This window comes from Triticum urartu, chromosome 2A, assembly GCF_056163025.1.
Source record: "Triticum urartu cultivar PI428250 chromosome 2A, HENAU_Tu73, whole genome shotgun sequence".
Classification (NCBI taxonomy): Eukaryota; Viridiplantae; Streptophyta; class Magnoliopsida; order Poales; family Poaceae; genus Triticum; species Triticum urartu.
This window is the reverse complement of record NC_141874.1, coordinates 289,569,949-289,597,921: the sequence shown is the minus strand read 5'-3', so window position 1 is coordinate 289,597,921 and position 27,973 is coordinate 289,569,949. Positions and strand designations below refer to the sequence as shown.

The 27,973-nt window shown below is 46.8% G+C and overlaps 1 protein-coding gene across 1 annotated transcript in view; it reads right to left on the bottom strand.

The window, feature by feature from the left end:
* Positions 1–9,635: 9,635 nt before the first annotated feature.
* The window catches only part of LOC125536955 (alpha/beta-Hydrolases superfamily protein), a 48,881-nt gene continuing 30,543 nt past the window's right edge, over positions 9,636–27,973 (bottom strand). Inside the window, exons 7-9 of the mRNA XM_048700249.2 lie at positions 11,630–11,738; positions 10,119–10,183; positions 9,636–10,043 (exon numbers count right to left, since the gene is read on the bottom strand). Of these exons, the coding sequence (XP_048556206.1) occupies positions 9,896–10,043; positions 10,119–10,183; positions 11,630–11,738 (322 nt within the window). The 3' untranslated portion in view covers positions 9,636–9,895. The remainder of the gene's footprint in view (positions 10,044–10,118; positions 10,184–11,629; positions 11,739–27,973) is intronic.

Genomic DNA, 27,973 nt, shown 5'->3' with positions numbered 1-27,973 from the left:
TAGCTGCTTCAGAAGCAGCGAATGAAGGAGTCTGGATGAAGGAGTTCATATCCGATCTAGGTGTCATACCTAGTGCATCGGGTCCAATGAAAATCTTTTGTGACAATACTGGTGCAATTGCCTTGGCGAAGGAATCCAGATTTCACAAGAGAACCAAGCACATCAAGAGACGCTTCAATTCCATCTGGGATCTAGTCCAGGTGGGAGACATAGAGATTTGCAAGATACATACGGATCTGAATGTTGCAGACCCGTTGACTAAGCCTCTTCCACGAGCAAAACATGATCAGCACCAAGGCTCCATGGGTGTTAGAATCATTACTGTGTAATCTAGATTATTGACTCTAGTGCAAGTGGGAGACTGAAGGAAATATGCCCTAGAGGCAATAATAAAGTTATTATTTATTTCCTTAAATATCATGATAAAAGTTTATTATTCATGCTAGAATTGTATTAAACCAGAAACATGATACATGTGTGAATACATAGACAAACAGAGTGTCACTAGTATGCCTCTACTAGACTAGCTTGTTAATCAAAGATGGTTATGTTTCCTAACCATGGACAAAGAGTTGTCATTTGATTAACAGGATCACATCATTAGTTGAATGATCTGATTGACATGACCCATTCCATTAGCTTAGCACCCGATCGTTTAGTATGTTGCTATTGCTTTCTTCATGACTTATACATGTTCCTATGACTATGAGATTATGCAACTCCCATTTGCCAGAGGAACACTTTGTGTGCTACCAAACGTCACAACGTAACTGGGTGATTATAAAGGAGCTCTACAGGTGTCTCCAAAGGTACATGTTGGGTTGGCGTATTTCGAGATTAGGATTTGTCACTCCGATTGTCGGAGAGGTATCTCTGGGCCCTCCCGATAATGCACATCACTTAAGCCTTGCAAGCATTGCAACTAATGAGTTAGTTGCGAGATGATGTATTACAGAACGAGTAAAGAGACTTTCCGGTAACGAGATTGAACTAGGTATGGGATACCGACGATTGAATCTCGGGCAAGTAACATACCGATGACAAAGGGAACAACGTATGTTGTTATGCGGTCTAACCGATAAAAGATCTTCGTAGAATATGTAGGAGCCAATATGAGCATCCAGGTTCCACTATTGGTTATTGACCGGAGACGTGTCTCGGTCATGTCTACATTGTTCTCGAACCCGTAGGGTCCGCACGCTTAAGGTTACGATGGCAGTTATATTATGAGTTTATGCATTTTGATGTACCTAAGGTTGTTCGGAGTCTCGGATGTGATCACGGACATGACGAGGAGTCTCGAAATGATCGAGACATAAAGATTGATATATTGGAAGCCTATGTTTGGATACCGGAAGTGTTCCGGGTGAAATCGGGATTTTACCGGAGTACCGGGAGGTTACCGGAACCCCCCCGGGAGGTATATGGGCCTTAGTGGGCCTTAGTGGAAGAAGAGAAAAGGCAGCCAGGGCTGGGCCGCATGCCCCTTCCCCCCTTGGTCCGAATTGGACAAGGAGAGGGGGCCGGCCCCCCTTCCTCCTCTCTCTCCTCTTCCCCCCCCCCCTCCACGAATCCTATTCCAACTAGGAAAGGGGGGAGTCCTACTCCCAGAAGGAGTAGGACTCCTCCTGGCGCGCCTCTCCTGGCCGGCCGGCCCCCCTCCCTTGAACCTTTATATACGGAGGCAGGGGCACCCCCTAGAGACACAAGTTGATCCACGTGATCATATTCTTAGCCGTGTGCGGTGCCCCCTTCCACCATAGTCCTCGATAATATTGTAGCGGTGCTTAGGCGAAGCCCTGTGACAGTAGTACATCAAGATTGTCACCACGCCGTCGTGCTGACGGAACTCTTCCCCGACACTTTGCTGGATCGGAGTCCGGGGATCGTCATCGAGCTGAACGTGTGCTAGAACTCGGAGGTGTCGTAGTTTCGGTGCTTGATCGGTCGGGCCGTGGAGACGTACGACTACATCAACCAAACGCTTCCGTTGTCGATCTACAAGGGTACGTAGATCACACTCTCCCCCTCTCGTTGCTATGCATCACCATGATCTTGCGTGTGCGTAAGAATTTTTTTGAAATTACTATGAAACCCAACAACTTGACCATGACAAACCTACGAACTATGAAGAAGCGATGATGAGCCCAGATTCCGCAAAATGGCTTGAGGCCATGAAATCTGAGATGGGATCCATGTATGAGAACAAAGTGTGGACTTTGGTTGACTTGCCCGATGATCGACAAGCCATCGAGAACAAATGGATCTTCAAGAAGAAGACAGACGATGATGGTAATGTTACTGTCTACAAAGCTCGACTTGTTGCAAAAGGTTTTTCGACAAGTTCAAGGAGTTGACTATGAAGAGACCTTCTCACCCGTAGCGATGCTTAAGTCCGTCCGAATCGTGTTAGCAATTGCCGCATTTTATGATTATGAAATTTGGCAAATGGATGTAAAAACCGCATTCCTGAATGGATTTCTGGAAGAAGAGTTGTATATGATGCAACCTGAAGGTTTTATCGATCCAAAGGAAGCTAACAAAGTGTGTAAGCTCCAGCGATCCATTTATGGACTGGTGCAAGCCTCTTGGAGTTGGAATAAATGTTTTGATAGTGTGATCAAAGCATATGGTTTTATACTGACTTTTGGAGAAGCCTGTATTTACAAGAAAGTGAGTGGGAGCTCTGTAGCATTTCTAATATTATATGTGGATGACATATTGTTGATTGGAAATGATATAGAATTTCTGGACAGCATAAAAGGATACTTGAATAAAAGTTTTTCAATGAAAGACCTCGGTGAAGCTGCTTATATATTAGGCATCAAGATCTATAGAGATAGATCAAGATGCTTAATTGGACTTTCACAAAGCACATACCTTGATAAAGTGTTGAAGAAATTCAAAATGGATCAAGCTAAGAAAGGGTTCTTGCATATGTTACAAGGTGTGAACTTGAGTAAGACTCAATGCCCAACCACTGCAGAAGATAGAGAGAAAATGAAAAGTGTTCCCTATGCTTCAGCCATAGGCTCTATCATGTATGCAATGTTGTGTACCAGACCTGATGTGTGCCTTGCTATTAGCCTAGCAGGGAGTGGATCACTGGACAGCGGTCAACAACATCCTGAAGTACCTGAAAAGGACCAAGGATATGTTTCTCGTTTATGGAGGTGACAAAGAGCTCATCGTAAATGGTTACGTTGATGCAAGCTTTGACACTGATCCGGACGATTCTAAATCACAAACCGGATACGTGTTTATATTAAACGGTGGAGTTGTCAGTTGGAGTAGTTCTAAACAAAGCGTCGTGGCAGGATCTACATGTGAAGCGGAGTACATTGTTGCTTCGGAAGCAGCAAATGAAGGAGTCTGGATGAAGGAGTTCATATCCGATCTAGGTGTCATACCTAGTGCATCGGGTCCAATGAAAATCTTTTGTGACAATACTGGTGCAATTGCCTTGGCAAAAGAATCCAGATTTCACAAGAGAACCAAGCACATCAAGAGACGCTTCAACTCCATCCGGGATCAAGTCCAGGTGGGAGACATAGATATTTGCAAGATACATACGGATCTAAATATTGCAGACCCGTTGACTAAGCCTCTTCCACGAGCAAAACATGATCAACACCAAGGCTCCATGGGTGTTAAAATCATTACTGTGTAATCTAGATTATTGAGTCTAGTGCAAGTGGGAGATTGAAGGAAATATGCCCTAGAGGCAATAATAAAGTTATTATTTATTTCCTTATTTCATGATAAATTTTTATTATTCATGCTAGAATTGTATTAACCGGAAACATAATACATGTGTGAATACATAGACAAACATAGTGTCACTAGTATGCCTCTACTTGACTAGCTCATTGATCAAAGATGGTTAAGTTTCCTAACCATAGACATGAGTTGTTATTTGATCAATGGTATCACATCATTAGGAGAATGATGTGATTGACTTGACCCATTCCGTTAGCTTAGCACTTGATCGTTTGTTTACTGCTATTGCTTTCTTCATGACTTATACATGTTCTTATGACTATGAGATTATGCAACTCCCGAATACCGGAGGAACACTTTGTGTGCTACCAAACGTCACAACGTAACTGGGTGATTATAAAGGTACTCTACAGGTATCTCCGATGGTACTTGTTGAGTTGGCATAGATCAAGATTAGGATTTGTCACTCCGATTGTCGGAGAGGTATCTCTGGGCCCTCTCGATAATTCACATCACTATAAGCCTTGCAAGCATGATAACTAATGAGTTAGTTACGGTATGATGTATTACGGAACGATTAAAGAGACTTGCCGGTAACGAGATTGAACTAGGTATTGGGATACCGACGATTGAATCTCGGGCAAGTAACATACCGATGACAAAGAGAACAACGTATAGTGTTGTGCGGTTTGACCGATAAAGATCTTCGTAGAATATGTAGGAACCAATATGAGCATCCAGGTTCCGCTATTGGTTATTGACCAAAGACGTGTCTCAGTCATGTCTACATAGTTCTCGAACCCGTAGGGTCCGCACGCTTAAAGTTCTCTCACGATCAGTTTTATGAGTTTATATGTTTTGATGTACCGAAGGTAGTTCGGAGTCCCGGATTTGATCGCGGACATGACGAGGAGTCTCGAAATGGTCGAGACATAAAGATTGATATATTGGAAGCCTAAATTTGGACATCGGAATAGTTCCGGGTGAAATCTGGATTTTACCGGAGTACCGGAGGGGTTACCGGAACCCCCCGGGGACTAATGGGCCTTGTTGGGCCATAAGGGAAAGAGAGAGGGGCCGGCCTAGGGCAGGCAGCGCGCCCCCTTCCCCCTGTCCGAATTGGACTAGGAGAAGGGGGGCGGCGCCCCCCTTTCCTTCTCTTTCTCTCCCTGCCTTTCCCCCTCCTAGTAGGAGTAGGAAAGGGAGGAATCCTACTCCTACTAGGAGGAGGATTCCTGCTCCTAGGCGCGCCAACAAGGGCCGGCCGGCCTCCCCCTTGCTCCTTTATATACAGGGGCAGGGGCACCTCTAGAGACACAAGTTGATCACAAAGATCTTTCCCAGCCGTGTGCGGTGTCCCCCTCCACCATAATCCACCTCGGTCATACTGTAGCGGTGTTTAGGCGAAGCCCTGCTGCAGAACTTCATCAACGTCATCACCATGCCGTCATGCTGACGAAACTCTTCCCCGAGCTCTACTGGATCGTGAGTTCGTGGGACGTCACCGAGCTGAACGTGTGCTGACGCGGAGGTGCCGTACGTTCGGTACTGAGGATCGGTCGATCGTGAAGACGTACGACTACATCAACCACGGTGTCATAACGCTTCCGCTTAACGGTCTACGAGGGTACGTGGACATCACTCTCCCCTCTCATTGCTATGCATCACCATGATCCTGTGTGTGCGTAGGAAAATTTTGAAATTACTACGCTCCCCAACAGAATGTGCGAAGACGCCGCGCCTTAGCAATCGCTAAACCAACTTCTGAGGGTTATTGACCACGCCGAAGCACGATCATCCTGACCATGAGGGTCTATTTCCTGCGAGCAAACGAAGAACAAGTAAGAAACTGAGATTGCAATCTGGATATTGGGAATATAAGATGAAAGCTTTATTTATCAAGATGGGGTTCTGTGACGTCTTGGTCTGGCCGTTGAACACAAACAAAATACGAGAAGTTGCAGCTATGGTGAACTTTTATCTAAACAAAACCCAAAGTCTAAATGATGCCCTAAGGGCTGTATATATGGAGGAAGAGGGGGGGATTTCGTGGCCCTTAGAGGAGGGGTCCGAAACCAACCCTAACTCTTGTTTCCCCACACATACAGACTCTAAAAATATCCTATAATCAAGTATTTCGAAATTACATGGGCCTGGCCCAATAATAAGGTGACGCGGCACCTAGAATAGCCTTTGGACGAAATTTATGTAGTGGCATCTTGTATATTTCGTCCAAGGCTTCATGCACTCATTATGATGGGTTCAAAGTCCTGGAATCATCACTTGTAACTCTGTTCTTGTTTCCCTTGCGCATGCCATCATCTCCATGCTTAAACTTGCTCCAAGGTTCATCTTTCGTGTCCAAGTTAGGCCCTTCATTTGTAAGCAAAACAAATGTATCCAATTTAGGCAGCATCATATTCTCATGAACATTAGAATCGTTACCAAGAAATGAAAGTATTTGGTAATTCAATTGGCGTGCGCGAGCTCTAGTAATTGGTCCAGTATGTATAGCTGCAGGGGCTTGGGGTGTAACAATGGTATTGATGTCCTCATCATCCCACGCGTAGGTGCATCCTCCGAGAGAGTGCTCAATATTGTCTTCCTCTTGCAAATAAAGGAAGCATGATGATGGTTGCTCATCTAGCCTGTGTCTCGCCCTTCTATCCGAGGTCCATAGCCGATGTTGCGGTGCGAGCCAAACGAACAGTTTGCACTTAAGCGGTGCCCAGCTCCTCCAGGTGCAAGCCGCCGTGTTAGATTTCTCAAAGTTGATGAACAAGTTGTTGTAGAGTGATTTCGCCGTATAGACTCCCGATTGCGAGCATGGCCAAGAGAACTTGTCTGGCCTGCTCGGGTCACGCTCCACTGTGGCAATAGCTTGTGACAGGTGCATTTGTTGTACCAAGGCTAGGTATGAGTGGTCCACCTCACAATCGACCCTCCATTGATCATTCTTCAGCTCCTGCTGCACCGTCCTGGTATTGACTATGCGTTTATGCACCGTGGCCACTAACTCGGGGGGCAATGTCCTTTGCCGAGCAGCCGTGGATCCACTTGTCCCTCCAAAAGAGCACCTTGTCTCCAGAGCCTACATTGATATGCACTAGCGTGTCAAATACCAGGCGGGCATCTTTATCTTTGATCATCGGCGGGCCTTGCCACGACCTTTGTGGATCTGTCCTTCGAAGCCACTCCCACCGCACCCGGAGAGCTAGGCCTTGCGTTTTCAGGTTTATGAGCATAATTGGTTTGGTGCCAAAAATTGGCATGCCAATGTTTGGCATTGTGCCAAATATTGGCTACTAATTGGTTGGTTACCAAGTTGTCTTGCCTATCTCACATAAAGTTGCAAATATTTGGCAAGTCGTGGTATTGCCAATATTTGGCAATGCCAACATTTGGCTAGCCAAATATTGATAGCAAACCAATCATGCTCTATAACCCCAAGTCCACCCACGCTCTTAGGCCTGCAGATTATGTCCCAGGCCACAGGCATTGCCCTCCATGAACTCTGTCTTTGCCCGCCCAGAAAAAAGTTGTCATCCATTTGTTGATGTCCTCGAAAACCCAGTCCGGTGCGTCCATGACCATGAAGTGGTGGATAGGTTTAGCTGCTACAACTGACTGCACCAGGACTAAGCGGCCGGGCCTTTGAGTCAGTCCCTGTTGCCATGCAGGGACGAATCTACTGACTTTATCAAGCATCGGCTGCCACTCCGCTCTTGTCAGGCTCCGGATTGCCCGCATGAGCCCCAGATATTTACAGGGGAACTCAGCAATGTTGCATTGAAGCATGCCCGCCACCCTAGCTCTGTCCTCCTCGCTTCCTCTAATCAGGATGGCCGAAGATTTCTGATAGTTAATATGCAATCCTAAAGCTTCACTGAAGTTAAGAATGTTCCTCACTCCATTCAGGTCCTGGCTCGACGGCCTGATGAACATGGCCACGTCATCCGCATAGATAGATAGTCTCTTGATCGTCGAGATGCTCTTCAATTTTCAAGAGGGGTGTATAGCTCTCTCTTCAATTTTCTCTGCGAGAAGGCTCGCCCATGCAGTCGTGATGACTGGCCCACACGAGCGCCTGCCTAGTTAAATCTCTCGACGCAAATATTGTTCCCAGTCCGAGCCCATGGCGCGTACGTTAATGTGTTCGATAGGACAAACAAACAGATGTCATCATGTATAAGAAATTGTTTCGCTTCGCTCTTCTCCTCCCAGTGGAGAAAAGAGGCAAACTGTTCACTGACGTTGTCTCCAGCAGCTCTCCTCCCCTGATCTGGTAGGGAGGGTGGGTCACTAGACTGTGCGCGTGCTGTGTAGTAGCAGCTTTATAGGGCTAGTTTGCTTAGAATTTCAGCCTTCCATGTTCTCCACTTTGGTGGATTTGCGGCGGGGAATAAACTGTCTCCAGATCCTTCTCTGATGTAGCATCCTCTATACTCGGTGCTGGATCGGGTTGGTACCGTGTTCAAGCAAGTTTGGCGTAAGGGCGGCGACTACTTTGTGGAGGCTATGTGGCTTCAATCCCGCCACCATGAGGACATCTGCTCCAACGATGTGGCCGAGGTCGATGGCCTTGTTCTGGATGCAGCTAATGTCTCGCTCGAGCATGATGGTAACAACCTCATCTAGAAGATTGATGGTTCCGCACATGATGTATGGTTGCTGGATGGCATCTTCTAATCTCCTCTTCGACGGTTTGTTTGAGGGAGGCAAGGCCGTGGGCCAAAGAGCGTGGCGATGATCCCCGACCAACGAGCCACCAGGTCTCGGGTCGCGCAGCGGCCCGCTTCATCAACTCGCAACACAACACTGTTTGCTATGGCATTTGTTTGGTTCTAGGCAAGTTGGTGACTCCTCTTTGTTCGGCAAAGCTTCGGCGACAATAAAGTATGACAACGATGGTTGGTTGTCTTGCATTTGGGTTCCCCAAAGTTGTACTAATTTTTCATGGGGTCCTTTCTGCAAGATGTTGTGCAATGCTCTTCTAGTTGTCTTGGGGGTGTAAATATCTCACGGGAGGAGAAAAAGCATAGCTGATGATGAGCCTTTACATAGAACAAATCTCGAGCATAAACCACGGAAATAGTAGGCAGACATACGGTAAAAAACAAAGGAACAACTCGGTTAAACTTTGTCATCCAGAGAAAATGATGGATTTACAAGTGTACCAAAACATCTATTGATGCGAACTACAAGAAAAGGTATAGGCAAGTAATACTAGATCTAGGGATGAAAACGGAGCGAAACGGTCGGAACTAGGTGCCGCCACTTTTGTTTTCATTTTTTACAAAAGCAAAAACTAATATAGAAACCCTGAAAACAAATACGGAAACGAATACTAGCGGAAACAAAAATGGAGTGAATATAGCACGGACATGACCACAAAAGCGGAGTGTTCATCGGACCTAAAGATCCCTTAAACCAAAGACAAAAAGAAACAAGAAACCATTAATAAGGTGATTACTAAATATTATGAATATATCATTGACTATATAATAGGATATATGTCAGCAAATAAGATGATTACTAAATATTATGAATAAGCCGTATAGAGTAAGAACAGAGATGCAATGAAAAAAGATTTGTTTTTGTCATGAAGAAAGTACAATGGTTAAACGTCAAATGAAAAATGTACAAGATACTACTCCCTCCTTCCCATAATATAATACTCCCTCCGTCCGAAAATACTTGTCATCAAAAAGGATAAAAGGAAATGTATCTACATGTATTTTAGTTCTAGATACATCTATTTTTATCCATTTTGATGGTATTTTTGGACGGAGTATGTTATTACATCCAATATCATGCCTTGTGAAACATATAAAAAATATATAACTCCAGGGTGACATAATGAATCACAGAGGAACATTCTGCACGATTATGATTGCATAACTAACCATTCTGAATAGCCTTAAAAAAACAATTCTGAATAGACAAAGAGGAACATTCCAGAGATAGTAGCATTACAACTTACAATTTTCAAACAGTGAATCTGAATGTCCACAGATGAGCACGAGATCGAAAATCAAGTTCTAGACAAGGGTTTACGCAATAAAATAAATAGATCAGAACATTAGTACACAGAAAATTGGACCAATAAAACTGCAAAAATGAAAGATTCTAACAGGTAAAGGGGGGTAAAGATTGCATCATATGACTGCTGTATCTAGCTCCATGGATCGTCCCATCCTTTGGGTCCCTCCCTCTTAACAAAATCTACAATAACCTCGACAGCCTCTTGCACCCTGTTGGAAAGAGCATGGTTTCCCCATTTTATTTCAACTTTCTCTGAATCTCCAAGTGCACGACAGAGTCTGCAGTGAAACATGTAACTTGATTATGTTACCATATTGGATCTGTATTTGCTCCATTTAGGTTTAGATTTTCACCTGTCTACAAGTGCCTTCTTATCGACGTATTCAGGGACATACTCATCCGCCATTGAAAAAATAACCTGCGGATAAAACACTTACAAGATGTAAAATTCAGCAGCCATAAGAAGTCGGAAACTCGAAACTGAATTCATAATGCAACCATGCACAACACCAACGAAAGTAAGTCATTTTGTGCACTTTGCAGCATACACTTAAATTCACAACATGCATTGAGGCAAATAATTGAATTTTCAGAACACCGGTTCATAACCATTTAATCCAAATGCAGCTTAATTTCTAGTATCTTTGCATTGTGCCTTCATCTTATCTTAGAAATCAACTGTCATCTTTACATGTACACTGGTACCAATCCCTACAGATTCTAAGCTCCGTAGGAAGGGAGGCTTCTGGTGCATTGGGGCTGTGGTTAGCGCTTGTGGACCCACCTGTAAGTGGCTGGCTCATTCTGCTTTGTCAGGTCAGTATGTTGAGCGGTGAAAAATCGAGTACAAATGCCAAACTCCATACAAAGGGAGCTTTGTGGTGCATCAGGGCTGGACGTATCGCATGGCCCTGGCTGTCAATCCGTGGAGAGCTTGTGTACATCTGATGGGCCCACCTGTGGGTATGAGTGGCGTGCATGTAAGGCTTTGTGTATTATGTGTTGTCGCTCGTGGGGTTTCGGTTCCGTGGGGCGTGGGGAATAACCCATGTGGTTGGCTCATGGGCATAGGGCTGCTCTTTGTGGCATTGTGATTGTGCGGGAGGGCTGTAGAGGTGCTTTGTTGCTGAAGGGAGCGGTTTCCGCTACGCCGTTGACCTTCCGTGTGTCAGCACTACCTCTCATGTCCTGCTTGCTGAGGAGAGGGATCCGTTCATCAGCTGGGCAGGCCTAGGGCTGCATCGTCTTCTGACCTGAGGTTTGACAGGTAGAAGCGCAAAAAAAGAAGTGGACCCTATTATCGAAAAGCGGCTCGGCAAAGCGCACGTCCGCTTCTAGTATAAATGCAAGCATCCAACTGTCCATGTCATAAAAGATAAAGCAGGGACAAACATGGTGTTCAATACCTGATGAAATATTTTCTTAGCAAATGACTACTTAGTACTAATTTCCAAGATATTCATTTCTTATCTCCACAGAAGTCATGAAGTGCTTAAGAAAAGCACCATGGTATATTTGTGTTGTTTATCTACCAATAAGTCCAGCTATTTGAAGTCCCAGATACTGTCATCGCACATAAAAAGTCAATGACATGCAGAGATTGTGTAACTTCGTATAGGAATACTGATAGGTTCTTTAATGGAAAAAAATCCCCAAAAAATCTTTGGCAATATGGATGGTGAAAACCATTGATCAGCATAAAATTAAGGTCAAAAATCGTGAAAGAATCACAAAGCTCCCTGCCATCAGAAGAGAATGGACAACTTGAATATTATGTTTACTATCATTCTTGGCAATGAGATCACTGAAGAACTTCCTGTTTTTAAGTGATTTAACAAGGTCAAATAGTAAAGAGGAACAATACCAGGCACTGTGTGGTTGACATATGACCAAGTCTCTGCTTCAGCTGATCTTCACTAAGATCAGAACTGAACATATCGTCATCACCCATGTATGCACAAAGGGAGTGGAACCTACAGAATTTGTATGTATAATTAGAATAAAAGTCAATGTAAAAATCCCTATAGAGATCATATTAACTACTGCCAGATAGATCCAAAAAGATAAAAGATATGCAACCAAAATGTTTCGAGTTTGTGTCTCTCTTCCCTCTTCTGCATTGGCTTTTAGGGTATGTCGCAGGTGATGTTTCTTAAGCTAATTGGCATGTTTCTTGGTCGATGGTTGTGGATTTCTCAAGACACTACCATCGATGAGTCTTGTTGACGTTCAAAAATGAACTTTCAACTAGGGATATCCTTCGCAACGTGGTTACGGATGAGTCGGAGATGGTGCGTATGGCGGCCTTATAGCGAAGATCACCGTACACTCAACAAAGTGACACGACGATGTTTTTTAACTAGGTTCAGTTACCTTGTGGGAGCCCGACCTACGTCCTATGGGAGGGTCGTCGAGAGTGGTGCCTGGCGCAAGGAACACTTAGATGGAAGGGTCGTCGAGAGTGGTGCCTGGCGCAAGGAACACTTAGATGGGAGGGTCGTCGAGAGTGGTGCCGGCCGCACGGAACACTTGTCTCCGCTTTCGAGTCCCACGACTCCTGACTAATGGGACTTTCAACGTCCCTCGAACTCCGCATCTTGGCCTTCCTAACTCTCCTGAGAGAGCTAGACAGGGAGAGTGGCCTTCCTCTTGAGTTTACTCAAGACAGGAGTGACTTTTACATGCTCATGGGAGGCCATATAGAGCCTAGAATCCTTGACAAATGACCAAGGCTACCCTTGAAGTAAGGAGGGTAGAACTACATAATTTTGCATCCTTTGGCCCATATGCCTCTAGTTGGGCTAGGAGGTGGATTGTAGCACACTAAGGAGAGAATCCATACACTATTTGGAGGCTTCCTTGGTGTAACGCCCCGTCCAACCCACCGGTCACCCACCGTTGCCAACCACTACGCGTGGCTACACCTAGGATCTAGAGTGGCCCCACAGACCAACACTAGTCTTTCCTGCGCACTTTGTCCTCACTCGTGCGCACCCCGGATCAACTTCCTAGTCCATCACCCATCCTCAAATTGCCCCAAGCCAAGCACGCTTGACTTTGAGGTTCCTTTCAGATGGGTTCCCAGAAAAGAAGGTCCACCTTATTGATATTAGTTTATCATTCCTATTAAGCCGAGATGTCACGAATACCCCCACTCAAAGGAATCGACATCCCTGTCGACCCAGTAGGAATGTTCGCTCTTGGCACACATCTATGCGTCCAGTCCGGCACATGCGTCATGCCATGTGCCACGACGGGCCACACGCACCATGCACCACTGGCCCGCGTAGCTGACCCGCACACGCCCGTGTACCTGAGAGGGTCATCTATGATACCAGTTGTAACACCCCAGTTCCTGGTCGTTGCGCTTGGCTACCACCTAGGATCTAGACTAGCCCCACAAACCAACACTAGTCTTTCCTGCGCACTTTGTCCTTACTCATGCGCACCCGGGATCAACTTCCCGGGCTGGTCAGCCATCCTCACATTGCTCCAAGCCAAGCACGCTTAACTTTAAGGTGTTGAAGTCTATATGTGGATTGCCTAGCCCTTTCCATCAGTTCGGACTTTTGGTTGCGTTGGTTAGTGCATTAAGCTTAACATGGTATCAAAGCCTAAGATCTTGAGTTCAAGTCCTGGCTTTCACAATTTATCAAAAAAATGTTGTTGCCCCTCTCGCTGTCCACGTATAGGCCTCTTGAGCCATACCTCTGAGTCTATTCACGTGTTGACTTCCCCGCGTCACACGTGAGAGGGGGTGTTGAAGTCTGTATGTGGATTGCCTAGCCCTTTCCATTAGTTCGGACTTTCGGTTGCGTTGGCTAGTGCATGAAGCTTAACATAAGGTTCCTTTTAGATGGGCTCCCGGAAGAGAAGGTGCACCTTATTGATATTAGTAGTCAATCATTCCTATTAAGCCGGGATTTTCATGGAGATATATTCGTCCTCAGAAATATTTGTGGGAATGCGGGCCCCTTCCGCAAGTTTTATAGCCATATTTGACTAGAAAATACCTTGCAGGAATTTTACATAGTCGGATTGGATTCCCAAAACATCTTGTGGGAATTCGGGGCATCTTGGAAATTTTTATGGAGTCAAGAACGACTCCTAACATACTTTGCAAGAATTATTGACCCATCTACCACATATTCCCATCTTTGAAGAATATGCTATGGGAACATGGAGCTCGACCATGGTGACCCCGCGCTTGGCATAGTCCAGTACTATCAGGTACAGCTTGGTGATTTCCTTGCTGCCGGCCGGGGTGTACTTCGAGCTCCAGGAATTGCGCTTTCTTGGTGGAACCAGGGTGAAGGCCTCGATGAGTCAGGATATTGGCAGATTGCCGAGCTTGATGTGCCACTTGTTGGATTCGACCAACTCTCCGTCGAGGTAACTGGATCCGGCCACCTTGGTGATGGCGGCACCCCCGCACTCGCAGGTCTCTGTCACAATGGTCTGGAGCTTGACCGAGGAGTAGCAGCATCAAAGGCCGAAGGGCGGCTCGCAGCCAAGAAACAACTCGCACAGGGCCATGAAACATGTTATATGGAGGATGCCATTCGAGGTCAAATGGTGGAGTTGGAGGCCGTAGTAAGTGGAGAAAGTTCCCTAAAGAAGGATGAAGAGGGAACACCAAACCGCGAAGAAATGGGATAAAGCATACGTGCTCGCTGCCATGCGGGCGTGGAACAACCTCGGTGACGCCTTCCCCGTTCGCATTGGTCGTCACAACAAGCGACACTCAACGACTTCGGACAGCGGCAACTGCCCAGCTCGATGAGGTGTGTGAGATGCCCTTCGGTGGCAGTGGACGTCATTCGATTGCGCTTGGTGTCGGATGCAACCTTCAACTTCCCCTTGTTGTCTCGACACTCTTTGCCGGCGATTACCTTGCCCACGGAGGTGCCCCTCGGCCTCTGGGTCTTCCCTAGCTTGGGAGGCATGGGGGCAAGATTGCGTACGTGGGCAGTGCGAGATGGAATGAGTGGAAAGCTTGGAGATTGAGCAGCAGCAACGACGACAACAATGGAAGCGGAGCGCTTAAAAGAGAGATGGAGAAGAACAAAAAGGGCCAAGTGCAGAGACCCCTTGGTGGTTTTCCCTTATAAACACCAGACGAAAAGGAAGCGGTGCGACCTTGTCGTGACACGCAGCAGATTTAGCCTCCCAATTCCCAATTATCCCACGCTTGATGCGCGCGGGGATTGAGGCATTTAATAACGCCGGCGTCCGAGACGTGTCATCCAATACGAGACGTGTCATCTAGTCACGTCATAATGACTGATGGGACGTGGCTCAGATGGGCACCACGATCCCACACACATGTCACGTTGACTGACAGCCAACCTGACAATGGTGGTTCGGTTCGCCCTGTTGGACCAGCGCCCGGTCCGGTCCCTCCATAGGACCTGACCTCTAGCTTCAAAAAGATTTCACAAGTACTATACAGGAAATCGGCCTACGGAAGCCAGCTTCACGAGAAGACTTCACCGTGGACGGCTACATACACCGACAATTCAAGAATAGGGGAGCTTCATGAACCGACTTCCACTCTGACAAGCTAATAAGGCCAGTGCCAGCAGATCGACCCCAACCAAGAGGCAGTCAGATTTGAAGACTAGTTTCGGGGCTACTTACGATGTTACGGCCTAGGGGTGCCTCACCTTACCGGAAGCTGGCCTGAGTAGGCCAGCCTGGGTCCCCATAGGCCGGTTATGTCATGAGCAGATCATCCCGACCTAGGGCTCTACAATCGTAATGGGCCCAGAAGGCTTGGAGTACAAGACAAGGCAACCGACATCCAGTGGACTCCTTACCGACTTAGATCATGTAACCCTAGACCATGGTACCCATATAAGCTAGGGCTAGGCTAGTCAAATAGACACAACAGAACCCTAGAGCTTTGTTCAATCCCTCGATCTTTGTAACCCCTATACACAGATAATATACGCAAGCAGGAGTACGGTATTACCTCTTCTACGAGGGCCTGGACCTAGGTAAAACTCTGCCCTTGTTACCATCGGATCTACTCTTCTGGCCGAATACCCTATCAAGGAATCTACCAAAAAATACTCCAACAATGCTGCAGTTGCTACTTATGAGCACAGGTCTTGGACTATCAACAGGCTCTTCTCACTTATCATGATGAGTTGTTTGTCTAGACTCGGTGCTTTGATAATGATACTCATGCTGCAATTGTTCTCAGGGCCAGTGCTCTACCTTAGTTTTCCTCTGAGTTTATGGCCTCACTAACGTCTTCAAGATGTGGACCCATCTTCGATAGTGCTATTAGCCCTCTGGTGATGCCCAATACTAGTAGGTGGATCGCCACGAGCATGCTCTTAAGCAGGGTGACTCCACTATTGATGATTTCTACCCGCATTACTGGTTGTGCTTCATGCAAATGCTGCCATGTCGTTAGGTTAGACTTGGAGTTTCAGCCCGTCTACTAGTTTCATAAGGAGTTTGAACCGAGGCACGCTCAACTATTTGCTCATGGTCGTGTTCTCTTATGGGGGCACTTTCTGAGATTCGTGCTAAGGAGACTCACCTAGATGGTGTTGGTTTACTTGAGCTCCTGCTACGCCGCCTGCTGCACCAGCTCTTTCTCGCTCTAGTGCTCCGTCGCTCCTACCCACTCCTCCTGGTGGTGAGGGTCGCTCTCGTACTAATTGCGGCTACTGTAACAGAGATGGTCTCCCTGGGTCAGATTGCTTTAAGAAGCAGTTGCACCTGCGCAATAGGGAGCGCAACTCTTCTTCTGGGATCCGTGTTTTTACTCTGACACCCTCGGTTGTCTCTTTGACTGAGCAAGATATCTTTAATTAGCATCTGTTGCCGCTTCAGGTTCTTCTTCGATGGGTGCTACAGGTTCTATGGCAAATGTTTCCGACACTAAGGGATCACCATCTACACGGTCAGGTTTATCCCCGTGGGTTCTAGATTCTAGAGCTTCCTTTCATGTCTTTTGATTCTTCCACCTTGTCCTCTCTTAGATCTCTCGATTCTCTTGTTCATGTTCTCACAGCTGATGGTACACTTCTTTCTGTTGCTACTCGAGGCACTCTTACCACTTTTTTTTCCTAATGGCATATCCTGCCGTATTCTTCATTCTCTGTATGGCCTTAAGCAAACCCCTCATGCCTATTTTGAGCATTTCACCTTTGTGGTGATTGTTGTTGGTTTTCCGGCAAGTGTTCATGATCTTGCACTGTTTGTTCACATTTCTGCTAGTGGTTGGACTCTTTTTCTTCTTCCATATGTTAATGGCATGATCATCACCGGTGAGGACTTGAGTACATTGCCTTTGTGAAGACATGTCCTAGTGAGCAGTTTCTTATGTCTGATCTTGGCCCTCTTTCCTACTTTCTTGGGATTGAGGTTTCTTCTACCTTTGATGACTTCTTTATTTCCCAAGAGAAGTATAGAGACTCGGATGGGGCTCAATGTTCACCTCCGTGCTTCCGATGGTGACCCCTTGTCTAATTCGACGTGTTATCGGCATCTTGTTCAAAGTCTTGTCTATCTAGTTGTCACTCATTCGAATATCTCTATCATGTTCATATTTTGAGTCAGTTTGTTTTTGTTCCTACTTCGATTCACTATACTCACCTTCTTCGCATTCTACGATGTGTTCATGGCACGATCTCTCATTGTATTTTCTTTTCCCATTCTAGTTCGTTACAGTTTCAGGCCTATTTATATGCTACATGGGCTAGTGATCCTTTAGATCGCATTCACTTTCTTCTTACTGTGTTTTTCTCAGTGGTTCTCTCATTGCCTGGAGAACGAAGAAACAGAGTGCAGTTTCCTGGTCGAGTGCAGAGGCTCAGTTGCGAGCTATGGCTCTTTTGACAGCAGAGGTGTTTCTGTTATTACACCTACTCCCCTCTTGCCAGACAGTACAAGTGATATCAATATTGCATCCGACCATGTGAAGCATGAGCTCACCAAGCATATTAGTGTCTTGATGCTTCTTCCGTGTGCGCTCGTGTGCATGATCAAGTTATTGCTCTTCAGTATGTGCCTTTCGAGTTAAAGTTGGCGGATTTTTCTTTATGAAGGCCCAGACTACATCACATCATGGATTTTCCCTCTCTGAACTTAGTGTTGTGGATCCACCCTGAGTTTGGGGGGGGGGGGGGGGTGTTAAGAGTTATAGTATGTTTCCATGTGTTGAATCAAAGAGGAGCTCACTCAGAGTTGTGCTTAGTGGCTAGGTGGTATGATGTGTGTGTCGCCTTGACTCCAAGCAACGCCGAGCTCATCTTCTAGGTCTACCACATGGGCTGGACCCTATGGGCCTCATCACTGGAGATGGGTAGGGCCCCTAACAGTTCAACACTCCCCTCAAGATGGGTGGTAGATATCTATCAACCCCATCTCATCACATGCCAAGTTACAGTCCTTTGTTCCTAGTCCCTTTATCAAGCAATCTACATTTCTGCTAGCCAAAGCTAATATAAGCAAGGCTGATGATCCCAGCATCAAGTTTCTACTTAATGAAGAAGCGATCAATTTCCACATGTCTTGTTCTATCATGTTATGGGATATTGGCACAAAGATATTCACTTCTCTGTCTAGGCCACCTCTATGCCAAGTAAGTTTTAGATTGCCCAAATCCTTTACCTCAAATTTCTTGCCCGGACACACCTTCATCCTCTTCATTTCCCCATCATCTCCAGTGATGATAATATCGTCAACATACACTGCAAGAATGGTGATCTTATCAGTGTGTCTATAGAACACCGTGTGATCACCATTACGTTGACCATATCCCATATCACAAATTGCTCATCTGGCATGCCCTCAACGATTGCTTCAGTCCATACAAGGATTCCTTTAGCCTGCATACCTTCCCGTAGTTTGTTCCATACCAACACCTGGTGGTATCTCCATGTATACATCTTCATACAAGTCACCATGTAAGAAGGCATTCTTGACATCCAATTGGTGCAATTTCAACCCAAAGTTTGCAGCATAGGAAACCAATATCCTTACTGTGTTCATCTTTGCCACCAGAGCAAATGCCTCATCATAGTCAACTCCAATAGTTTGACTATATCCTCCCGTGACCAATCTAGCCTTATACTGTTCCGCCTTCCCCTCAGGATTATGCTTCACAGTATAAATCCACTTACAACTCACTCCTTTCCTTTCTGCCGAGAATGTGGTTAGCACCCACGTCTTGTTTTTCTTCGGTGCTCCCAACTCCTCTATCATCGCTTCACGCCACCTCGGGGCTTGCTTTGCAGTCATCCAATCCTTTGGGATTGACACGGTTTATAGAGAGGCAACACATGCTCTATAGGAAGGAGACAAAGCCTCATAAGACACAAAATTACCTATGGCATGGTCATCAAAAACATCCTGCAGTAGAGCCTTCCTTGCCACTTTACCCTTCCTTACTACTTCACGTGTCCCCTTTCACAACGCAATAGACAGTTCCACTGTGTCCTACTCCCCTGCACTTGTGGCTCATGATTGCCTTGTTGCTCCCCTTGCACTTGTAGTTGTCGTCGTGAGTACACCAGGGGATTCTTCTGCCACCGGTACCAAACAGGCACCTGGAGAGTACCAATCAAAATTGTACCCACTATTGGCTGGACCTGAACATGCACATCATCATCAGTTAGTGCCCACAGAATCACCCTATGAGATGTAGCCTTCTCCCCCTCTTGACCATATTTCACAGAGTGTAGGTAGTCAAGCTCTCCAAACAACAAACCTATCAGCTCACAATAGAATGGCTCAGACTCCCTGAAGGTGACATCAATGCTGACAAATATGCGTTTCTCAGAGGTACAACAGCATTTATACCCACGCTAACTAGAAGAATAGCCTAGAAAAACACACTTCATTGCCCGCGGATCTAGCTTCCCAATAGAAGGTCGGTGATCTCAAACAAAACATATACTACCAAACAACTTTGGGGGAACAACAAACCTTGTTTCTCCAAACATCAACTCACACAAACATTTCATGCCTAGTATCCTTGATTGTGTCTGGTTGATCACGTATGTGACTGTCATAACGGCTTCACTCCACAAGAATTTGGGCACATTCATCGTATACAGCAACGACTAAGCAGCCTCAAGAATATGCCGACTCTTCCTTTCTGCCACTCCATTCTGAAGGGGAGATGTCTGGACATGAAGTTTGATGAAGAATAACAAGGAGACCCAAAAGGTGTTGTTCACATACTTTGTGCCATTGTCAATCCTAATCACCTACACCTAAAATTGATTCTTCATAAGGACATGGAAATTCTGAAAACAGCTAAACACCTCATTCTTAGGACACATCAAATAAATCCAGGTCATATGAGAATAACAGTCGATAAAGGTAATACAATATTTTATTCCATTCACTAACACGACTGGGCAAGTCCGTGCATCCGAATGAATAAGCATAAAAGGAGATATGCTCCAAAGCCCCTTACTCACATATGAGGCTTTTGTGTGTTTAGCATATTCGCAAGCATCCCATGTCAACTTGCCCTTGCCTATTCCACATAACATCCGAAAATATTCTAGTCATCTTGTCGAAAGATACATGCCACATCCTACAATGATGGATAATGATCTGCTTCTTCTTGTCATCCATGGTCGCAGCTGACACCGCCTGGTGCTAGTCCAGATCGTCTGCCTCATCTATCACTCTTGAATCATGCAACCGAACTTGTTAAGAATCACAGACAATCTATCTGATCAATCAAAGCACTCATCAAGAACGAATTGACAGGAAAAGATGGCACATGTAACGCCGAGCATAGGGAGATGGTCTTGCACTTTAGTGTTCCAACCCCTACGACCAGTTGTTTTGTACCATCGGCAGTTTGTATAGTGCCTATGTGAGTAGGCAGATGCTTGTTGTAAGACTCAAACACCGAATTTACCCTTGACATACCTAGATGCTCCAGAGCCTAGAACCCACTCCGAATCAGTTCTATGAAGCAGCAATTGTGGCCTTTTCAGTGTCACCTTCATTTGTATAGATAAAATGAGCCGAACTTGGTGCTGCTTGGCATTCAGTGGTAGCAACAGTTGTTGTTGTCCCTCTACCAATTTGCTCTACTTCCTTGCTAGCCACAACATTCCTAACCTCCTCAATGACCTCTACATCTTTGACATCCCTGATGAATGTTGTCGTGTTCATCATGCGAGCCACCCATGCCGGCGCAACGTCAAAGGACACTTCAGCGAAGGCCAACGTGTACGCAACATAGCTTCCTCCTTGATGGCAGCAAGCAGGGCATCCTCCAAGTCTCTGCTTGCCGAGGCACGCGGCCCCCAACACCTGCACCGAACTACACCTCCGCCTCCTCTTAGCACTTCATCTCCTACGTGCCTTCCTCCTTCCTCTGCGTCACACGAACATCCATTGTTCGGCCGCATCGAATCCATGACACTGGTCTTCTCCACCAAGTCGTTGAACGTTGAACACATACACAACCTCACCAACTGCCATCTTCCTTGATGCGGAGCATCCTAAGGTCATCACCACGGACATGTCATCATCACCCAAGACACCAAGTGGACCGATGACAAGAGCTCGTGCAAGAGCTATCACAACCGAGGTTAACTCTCTCCTTGTCGAACTTCCCTTCGAATCACATGAGACATGGCTACTATCTCAAATGGAGACACTTTGTGTGCTCAGGTACCAAAGAACCAACCATGGAGAAGCTAAGGAACAAGGCCAAGCAATGGCGGAGGAAGATCGCGAAGGAGAAGAAGGAAACGAGACAAGTCTGCACTTGCCCGGATGATCAGGACCCTGGTTCGGATGATCTGGCCAATGCCCGGACGATCCAGACCTCTGTCCAGACGATCCGGTTACGCGTCCCGAAGACACAGGAAGGCCAAGCCCGAAGCCGGATCATCCATGACCCCGCATGGATCATCTGGAAGAAGCATGGACGTCCGGACAAGGTCCCAGACATCCAGCCTGACGACTGCTGATTCAACCCTGCCGGACCATCCGGGTGACTACCCAGATCATCCGAGTACCCACCCTGACGTCCGGCCTTGCCTGCGCGCAAACCGGCCATGTGGCCATGCATCTCCCCAACTACCTCTATTCCGTCCTAGACTATAAATAGACCTTCCCCTCCTTTTTCTAGGGTTAGCAAAGCATATGAGATGAACTAGAGAGTTTTGCTCCTTACCATACCTCTCCCATGGAGACCAAGGCCTCCTAGGCGAAGATCCTCCAAGTGGATATCAAGGCCTCCCTTTGTGGAGAAGACTACCCCCTTCAAGACCTCAACACTCCCAAGCTGGGAAGAACTATCTCCCCTTTTACTTTCCTCTTGTTGGATTTGGATCTTGAACCTTGTATGTGTGTGCATTTAGTGGATGTGTGTAACACCCCGGATATGACTTTCCCAATATGTATTCCAACTCTTGCCGTTTCCGGCCTTAAGTTATTTTATTTTCTCGGGTTCGGGTCTTTGTCTCCGTGTGTTGTTATCGTTGTCATGCTTCTCATATCATGTCATCATGTGCATTGCATTTGCATACGTGTTCATCTCATGCATTCAAGCATTTTCCCCGTTGTCCGTTTTGCATTCCGGCGCTTCGTTCTCCTCCGGTGGTCATTTCTACCTTTCTTTCGTGTGTGGGGATTAAACATTTCCGGATTGGACCGAGACTTGCCAAGCGGCCTTGGTTTACTACCGGTAAACCGCCTGTCAAGTTTCGTACCATTTGGACTTCGTTTGATACTCCAACGGTTAACCGAGGGACCGAAAAGGCCTCGTGTATGTTGCAGCCCAACACCCCTCCAATTTGGCCCAAAACCCACCAAAACCCTCTCCATCATCTAGAGCGTTCGATCACGATCGCGTGGCCGAAAACCGCACCTCATTTGGACTCTCCTAGCTCCTCCTATGTCTGTTTAAAGATCCCCCAAAAATCTCCTTCTTCTCCCACCCCCTGAAACCCTAAACTCCGCGCTCCGCCGACCGGACATGTCCGTTTCCGGCCGGACGAAGCCGCCGCCGCCGTCCGCACCAACCAGCGATTGACACCTGGCCCGCGGGTCCCCAGTTCGCCGCCGGCCCGCCCGGGCCCAAGGCCGGCCCCCTCCTCCCGCGACCGGGCCCGAGCCGCCGCGCCCCGCCCGTCGCTTCCTTCTCCAACGCCGGCGACAGAGCCACCTCGCCGTCCGACGCCTCCGGCCACCACGGCCATCGCCGGAGCAGCGCGCCGCCAGCGCCCGGCGTCTCCTCCGCGACCCCTCGTCGCCCGGCGACGGATCCGGCCGCCCCGCCGCCGGACCTCGCCACCCCGACCCGGATCCGGCTGCCCCGCGCCCTTACACCTCGTCGGAGCTATAGTGCGTCGCCGGAGACCTCGGTCCGCGCGCCGGCGTGAAACCCTAGATCTGAGAAGGGTTGACCTCTCTTTTCCACTAAGTCTCTAGTGATTTTTGCTCCTGTTCATCGCATCGTAACTTTGCATCCGTAGCTCCGTTTTGGGCATATAGCATATCAAAATGTTCGTCTCAGAGAGTACATCATTTCATTCCATTGCATCATTTTCATTTAAGTTTATCTTGATGCCCGAAATGCTGTTAGAAGAGTGCTACTTGAGATAATTGTCAGATCTGCTACTCCATTTAGATATTTGTCATTTTTGCCATGATTATTGTGTGCATGATATGCCCATGAGCTTTACATGTGTTTTGTTAAGGGTTTTACCATCTTTCCAGAGGTGCAACCCATGTATTTTTGTGATGTGTGTGGTGACTAGCACAAGCTTGCAAAGTGAGGCACTTGGTAATCCTGATTTCAGGGACTTAGCTTTTCAACTAAGTCCTTGACCTGTTTATCCCATATGGCCACATGTTCATGTTGTTTCCTAGTGATCCGTGCCTCTTTTGAGGATGATCAGTAAGGATGTTTTGTTAATCTTGTAGTGCTCTATCCATCCATGTCTTTGTTTGCAATTATGGAGCACCCTAGCTTGAGTCAATCGAGCTCTACTTTTGCTACTTCGTGAATCTGGGCAGATTGTCTACTTGTTAGCGATTTTGCCGATGATGTTGTAGTTGATCCGTGCATGCTATGTTATTGTTCTTGCCATGTCTAGCTTGCATTTTGTGTATTCTTGATGGGTGTATGCTTAGTTTGTCTTGACTTGCTCCGTAGTGAGTGCATCGAGCTCGTAAACATGCCTACTTGATATCTGTTTTCAGCATGCTCCAATTTTCACTAAGTCTGAGAACTGATTATGTTTTTGCCATGTTCACATGCTTGCAATTGTATTTTCTGATCCCTTTTGGCTCAAGGTCACTAAGGGACTTTTGTTAAGCTCTTTGAGTAGCTCCATGCCATGTTTTACTTTGCCATGTTCAGGTCCTGTAGCATGTAGTTTTGCTGCTCCGAAGAGTGCTACCTGATCTGAATTTCCAGACAAGTGTTAATTTCACTAAGTCTGAGATCTGTTTACCATATGCATTTTTGCCATGCTTGTTTGAACCTGTTAATGGATGAATTGGCCGTAGCTCAGTGCTAGACTTTTGTTAAGCTTCTTGAATGCATCCCTGCCATGTATTTTGTTATCATATTTGAGTGCTGTAGCATGTTCATCTCATTGTATTTAGATGGCTACTTGCTGTAAATCGCAGACCGGTGTCATATTTGAATCGCTTGCCATTTCCAAACCGTAACTCCGATTCTGGTGTTCTTTATATCGTTTTCAAGCAATTTCATCTCATCTTTCCAGTGGCACACTTGGATTTCCAAGTTGAGGCCAGGTTCATGCATTCCTTGTCACATCTTGCATATGCATCCCGCATTGCATCCCGCATAGCATACCATCTTTGCATCATATTGTTTGAGCTTTGCACGTGGTTGATTGTGTCCTTATTGCTTGTTTGTCTTGTTTGGGTAGAGCCGGGAGACGAGTTCGCTAACGAGGAGCCCGTTGAGTTTGCTTTCGAGGATCCAGTCAACTCTGATAACTTTGCAGGCAAGATGATCATACCCTCGAAATCACTACTATCTTTGCTTTGCTAGATGCTCGCTCTTTTGCTATGCCATGCTACGATGCCTACCACTTGCTTTCAAGCCTCCCAAATTGCCATGTCAAACCTCTAACCCACCATGTCCTAGCAAACCCTTGATTGGCTATGTTACCGCTTTGCTCAGCCCCTCTTATAGCGTTACTAGTTGCAGGTGAAGATTGGAGACCGTTCCTTGTTGGAACTTTATTTACTTGTTGGGATATCATTATATTGCCATGTTATCTTAATGCATCTATATACTTGGTAAAGGGTGGAAGGCTCGGCCTCTCGCCTAGTGTTTTGTTCCACTCTTGCCGCCCTAGTTTCCGTCATATCGGTGTTATGTTTCCGGATTTTGCGTTCCTTACGCGGTTGGGTTATAATGGGAACCCCTTGATAGTTCGCGTTGATTAAAGCTTTTCCAGCAATGCCCAAACTTGGTTTTACCATTTGCCACCTAGCCTTTTTTTCCCTTGGGTTTCCGGAGCCCGAGGGTCATCTTATTTTAAACCCCCCCGGGCCAGTGCTCCTCTGAGTGTTGGTCCACCTCGTCAGCCGCCGGTGGCCACCAGGGGCAACTCTGGGCTGGCCTACCGAAAGTTTGGACAATCTGAGTGTGCCCTGAGAACGAGATATGTGCAGCTCCTATCGGGATTTGTCGGCACATTCGGGCGGTGTTGCTGGTCTTGTTTTAACCTGTCGAAGTGTCTTGAAGAACCGAGATACCGAGTCTGATCGGAACGTCTCGGGAGGAGGTCTATTCCTTCGTTGACCATGAGAGCTTGTCATGGGCTAAGTTGGGACTCCCCTGCAGGGATTTGAACTTTCGAAAGCCGTGCCCGCGGTTATGGGCAGATGAGAATTTGTTAATGTCCGGTTGTAGATAACTTGAATCTTAACTTAATTAAAATGAATCAACGATGTGAGTTACCGTGATGGCCCCTTCTCGGCGGAGTCCGGGATGTAGACACGGTGTTGGAGTAATGTTTGCGCAGGTTGTCCTCTAGTTTCTCGCTCGCGCTTTGCTTTCTCTTCTCGCTCTCTTTTGCGAACAGGATAGCCACCATATACGCTAGTCGCTTGCTGCAGCTCCACATATTTACATTGCCATACCTATTAAGCTTAAATAGTCTTGATCGCGAGGGTGCGAGATTGCTGAGTCCCTGTGGCTCACAGATTACTATTACACCAGATGCAGGGCCTGATGATTCCGCTCCAGGTGACGCGCTCGAGCTCAAGTGGGAGTTCGATGAGGACTCTCAACGATACTATGTTTCCTTTCCTGATGATCAGTAGTGGTGCCCAGTTGGGGGTGATCGGGACCGTGTCGCATGTTGGGTTATCTTTTATTTTGGCGCCGTAGTCGGGCCATGAGTGTTGGCATGATGTAATGTTATTTATGTACTTGATTGACGTGGCGAGTGTAAGCCAGCTATGTTATCTCCCCTTTTATTATCTATATATTACATGGGATGTTGTGAAGATTGCCTAACTTGCGACATATGCCTTCAATGCGATTATGTCTCTAAGTCGTGCCTCGACACGTGGGAGCTATAGTCGCATCGAGGGTGTTACAAGTTGGTAATCAGAGCCTTCCCCGACCTTAGGAGCCCCATTGCTTGATCATTTTTAGCAGCCGAGTTGTGTCTAGGTTGATTCACATCTTGGGAGTCAAATCACCCCCCCACACACACTTTGTAGCCTATTTTTGTTGCTTTTTGTCCCAACTCGAAAAACCCACCAAAAATAGCCCTCCCATTTTTTTTGTATTTTGTTAGTTCTTATGAAACTCCGCCTATGTTGTCTCAACATAGCCGGTCCCAATCCCAGGTAAAGGAGGAGGGTTGTGATAGGCTTGGCGAGCCAACGTAAAAACTCAGCCACCCTTATGGAGATGAAACCCAAAAGATTTTCGTTGGGGCGTAACCCTCTCAGCGACGCGCCACATCGGAACCCGGGTGTGGTGGAAAGTGGGCAAGGGCCGGGCCGTCACCCCCCAAGTGGCGCGCCGTATCTTGATCCGGATACGGTGGCAAGTGAGCGAGGATCGGGTCGTCGCATCCTTAGTGGCGCGTTACATCGGCGCCCGGGTGTAGTGGAAAATGAGCAAGGGTCTTCGCATTTGACTCGACGGGTGCGAAGGGTAAGGAAGCTAGCCGAGCCTAGGAGGATTCGCTTAGGTAGCTGGAACGTAGGGTCTCTGACAGGGAAGCTTCGGGAGCTAGTTGATGCAGCGGTGAGGAGAGGTGTTGATATCCTTTGCGTCCAAGAAACCAAATGGAGAGGACAGAAGGCGAAGGAGGTGGAGGATACCGGCTTCAAGCTGTGGTACACGGGGACGGCTGCAAATAGAAATGGCGTAGGCATCTTGATCAACAAGAGCCTCAAGTATGGAGTGGTAGACGAGAGACGTGGGGACCGGATTATCTTGGTCAAGCTGGTAGTTGAGGACTTGGTTCTCAATGTTATCAGCGCGTATGCCCCGCAAGTAGGCCACAATGAGAACACCAAGAGGGAGTTCTGGGAAGGCCTGGAAGACATGGTTAGGAGTGTACCGATTGGTGAGAAGCTCTTCATAGGAGGAGACCTCAATGGCCACGTGGGTACATCTAACACAGGTTTTGAAGGGGCGCATGGGGGCTTTGGCCATGGCATCAGGAATCAAGAAGGAGAAGATGTCTTAAGCTTTGCTCTAGCCTACAACATGATTGTAGCTAACACCCTCTTTAGAAAGAGAGTATCACATCTGGTGACTTTTAGTAGTGGCCAACACTCTAGCCAGATTGATTTCATCCTCTCGAGAAGAGAAGATAGGCGTGCGTGCCTAGACTGTAAGGTGATACCTGGAGAGAGTGTTGTACCCCAGCATAAGCTGGTGGTTGCTGACTTCCGCTTTCGGATTCGTGTCCAGCGGGATAAGCGTGCCAAAGTCGCTAGAACAAAGTGGTGGAAGCTCAAGGGGGAGGTAGCTCAGGTGTTCAAGGAGAGGGTCATTAAGGAGGGTCCTTGGGAGGAAGGAGGGGATGCGGACAATGTGTGGATGAAGATGGCGACTTGCATTCGTAAGGTGGCCTCGGAGGAGTTTGGAGTGTCCAGGGGAAGGAGAAGCGAAGATAAGGATACCTGTGTTAGAGTTATAATATAAGTCATGTACCCCTTTGTATTTATCCCGTTGTATGAGGGGTTTCCTGCA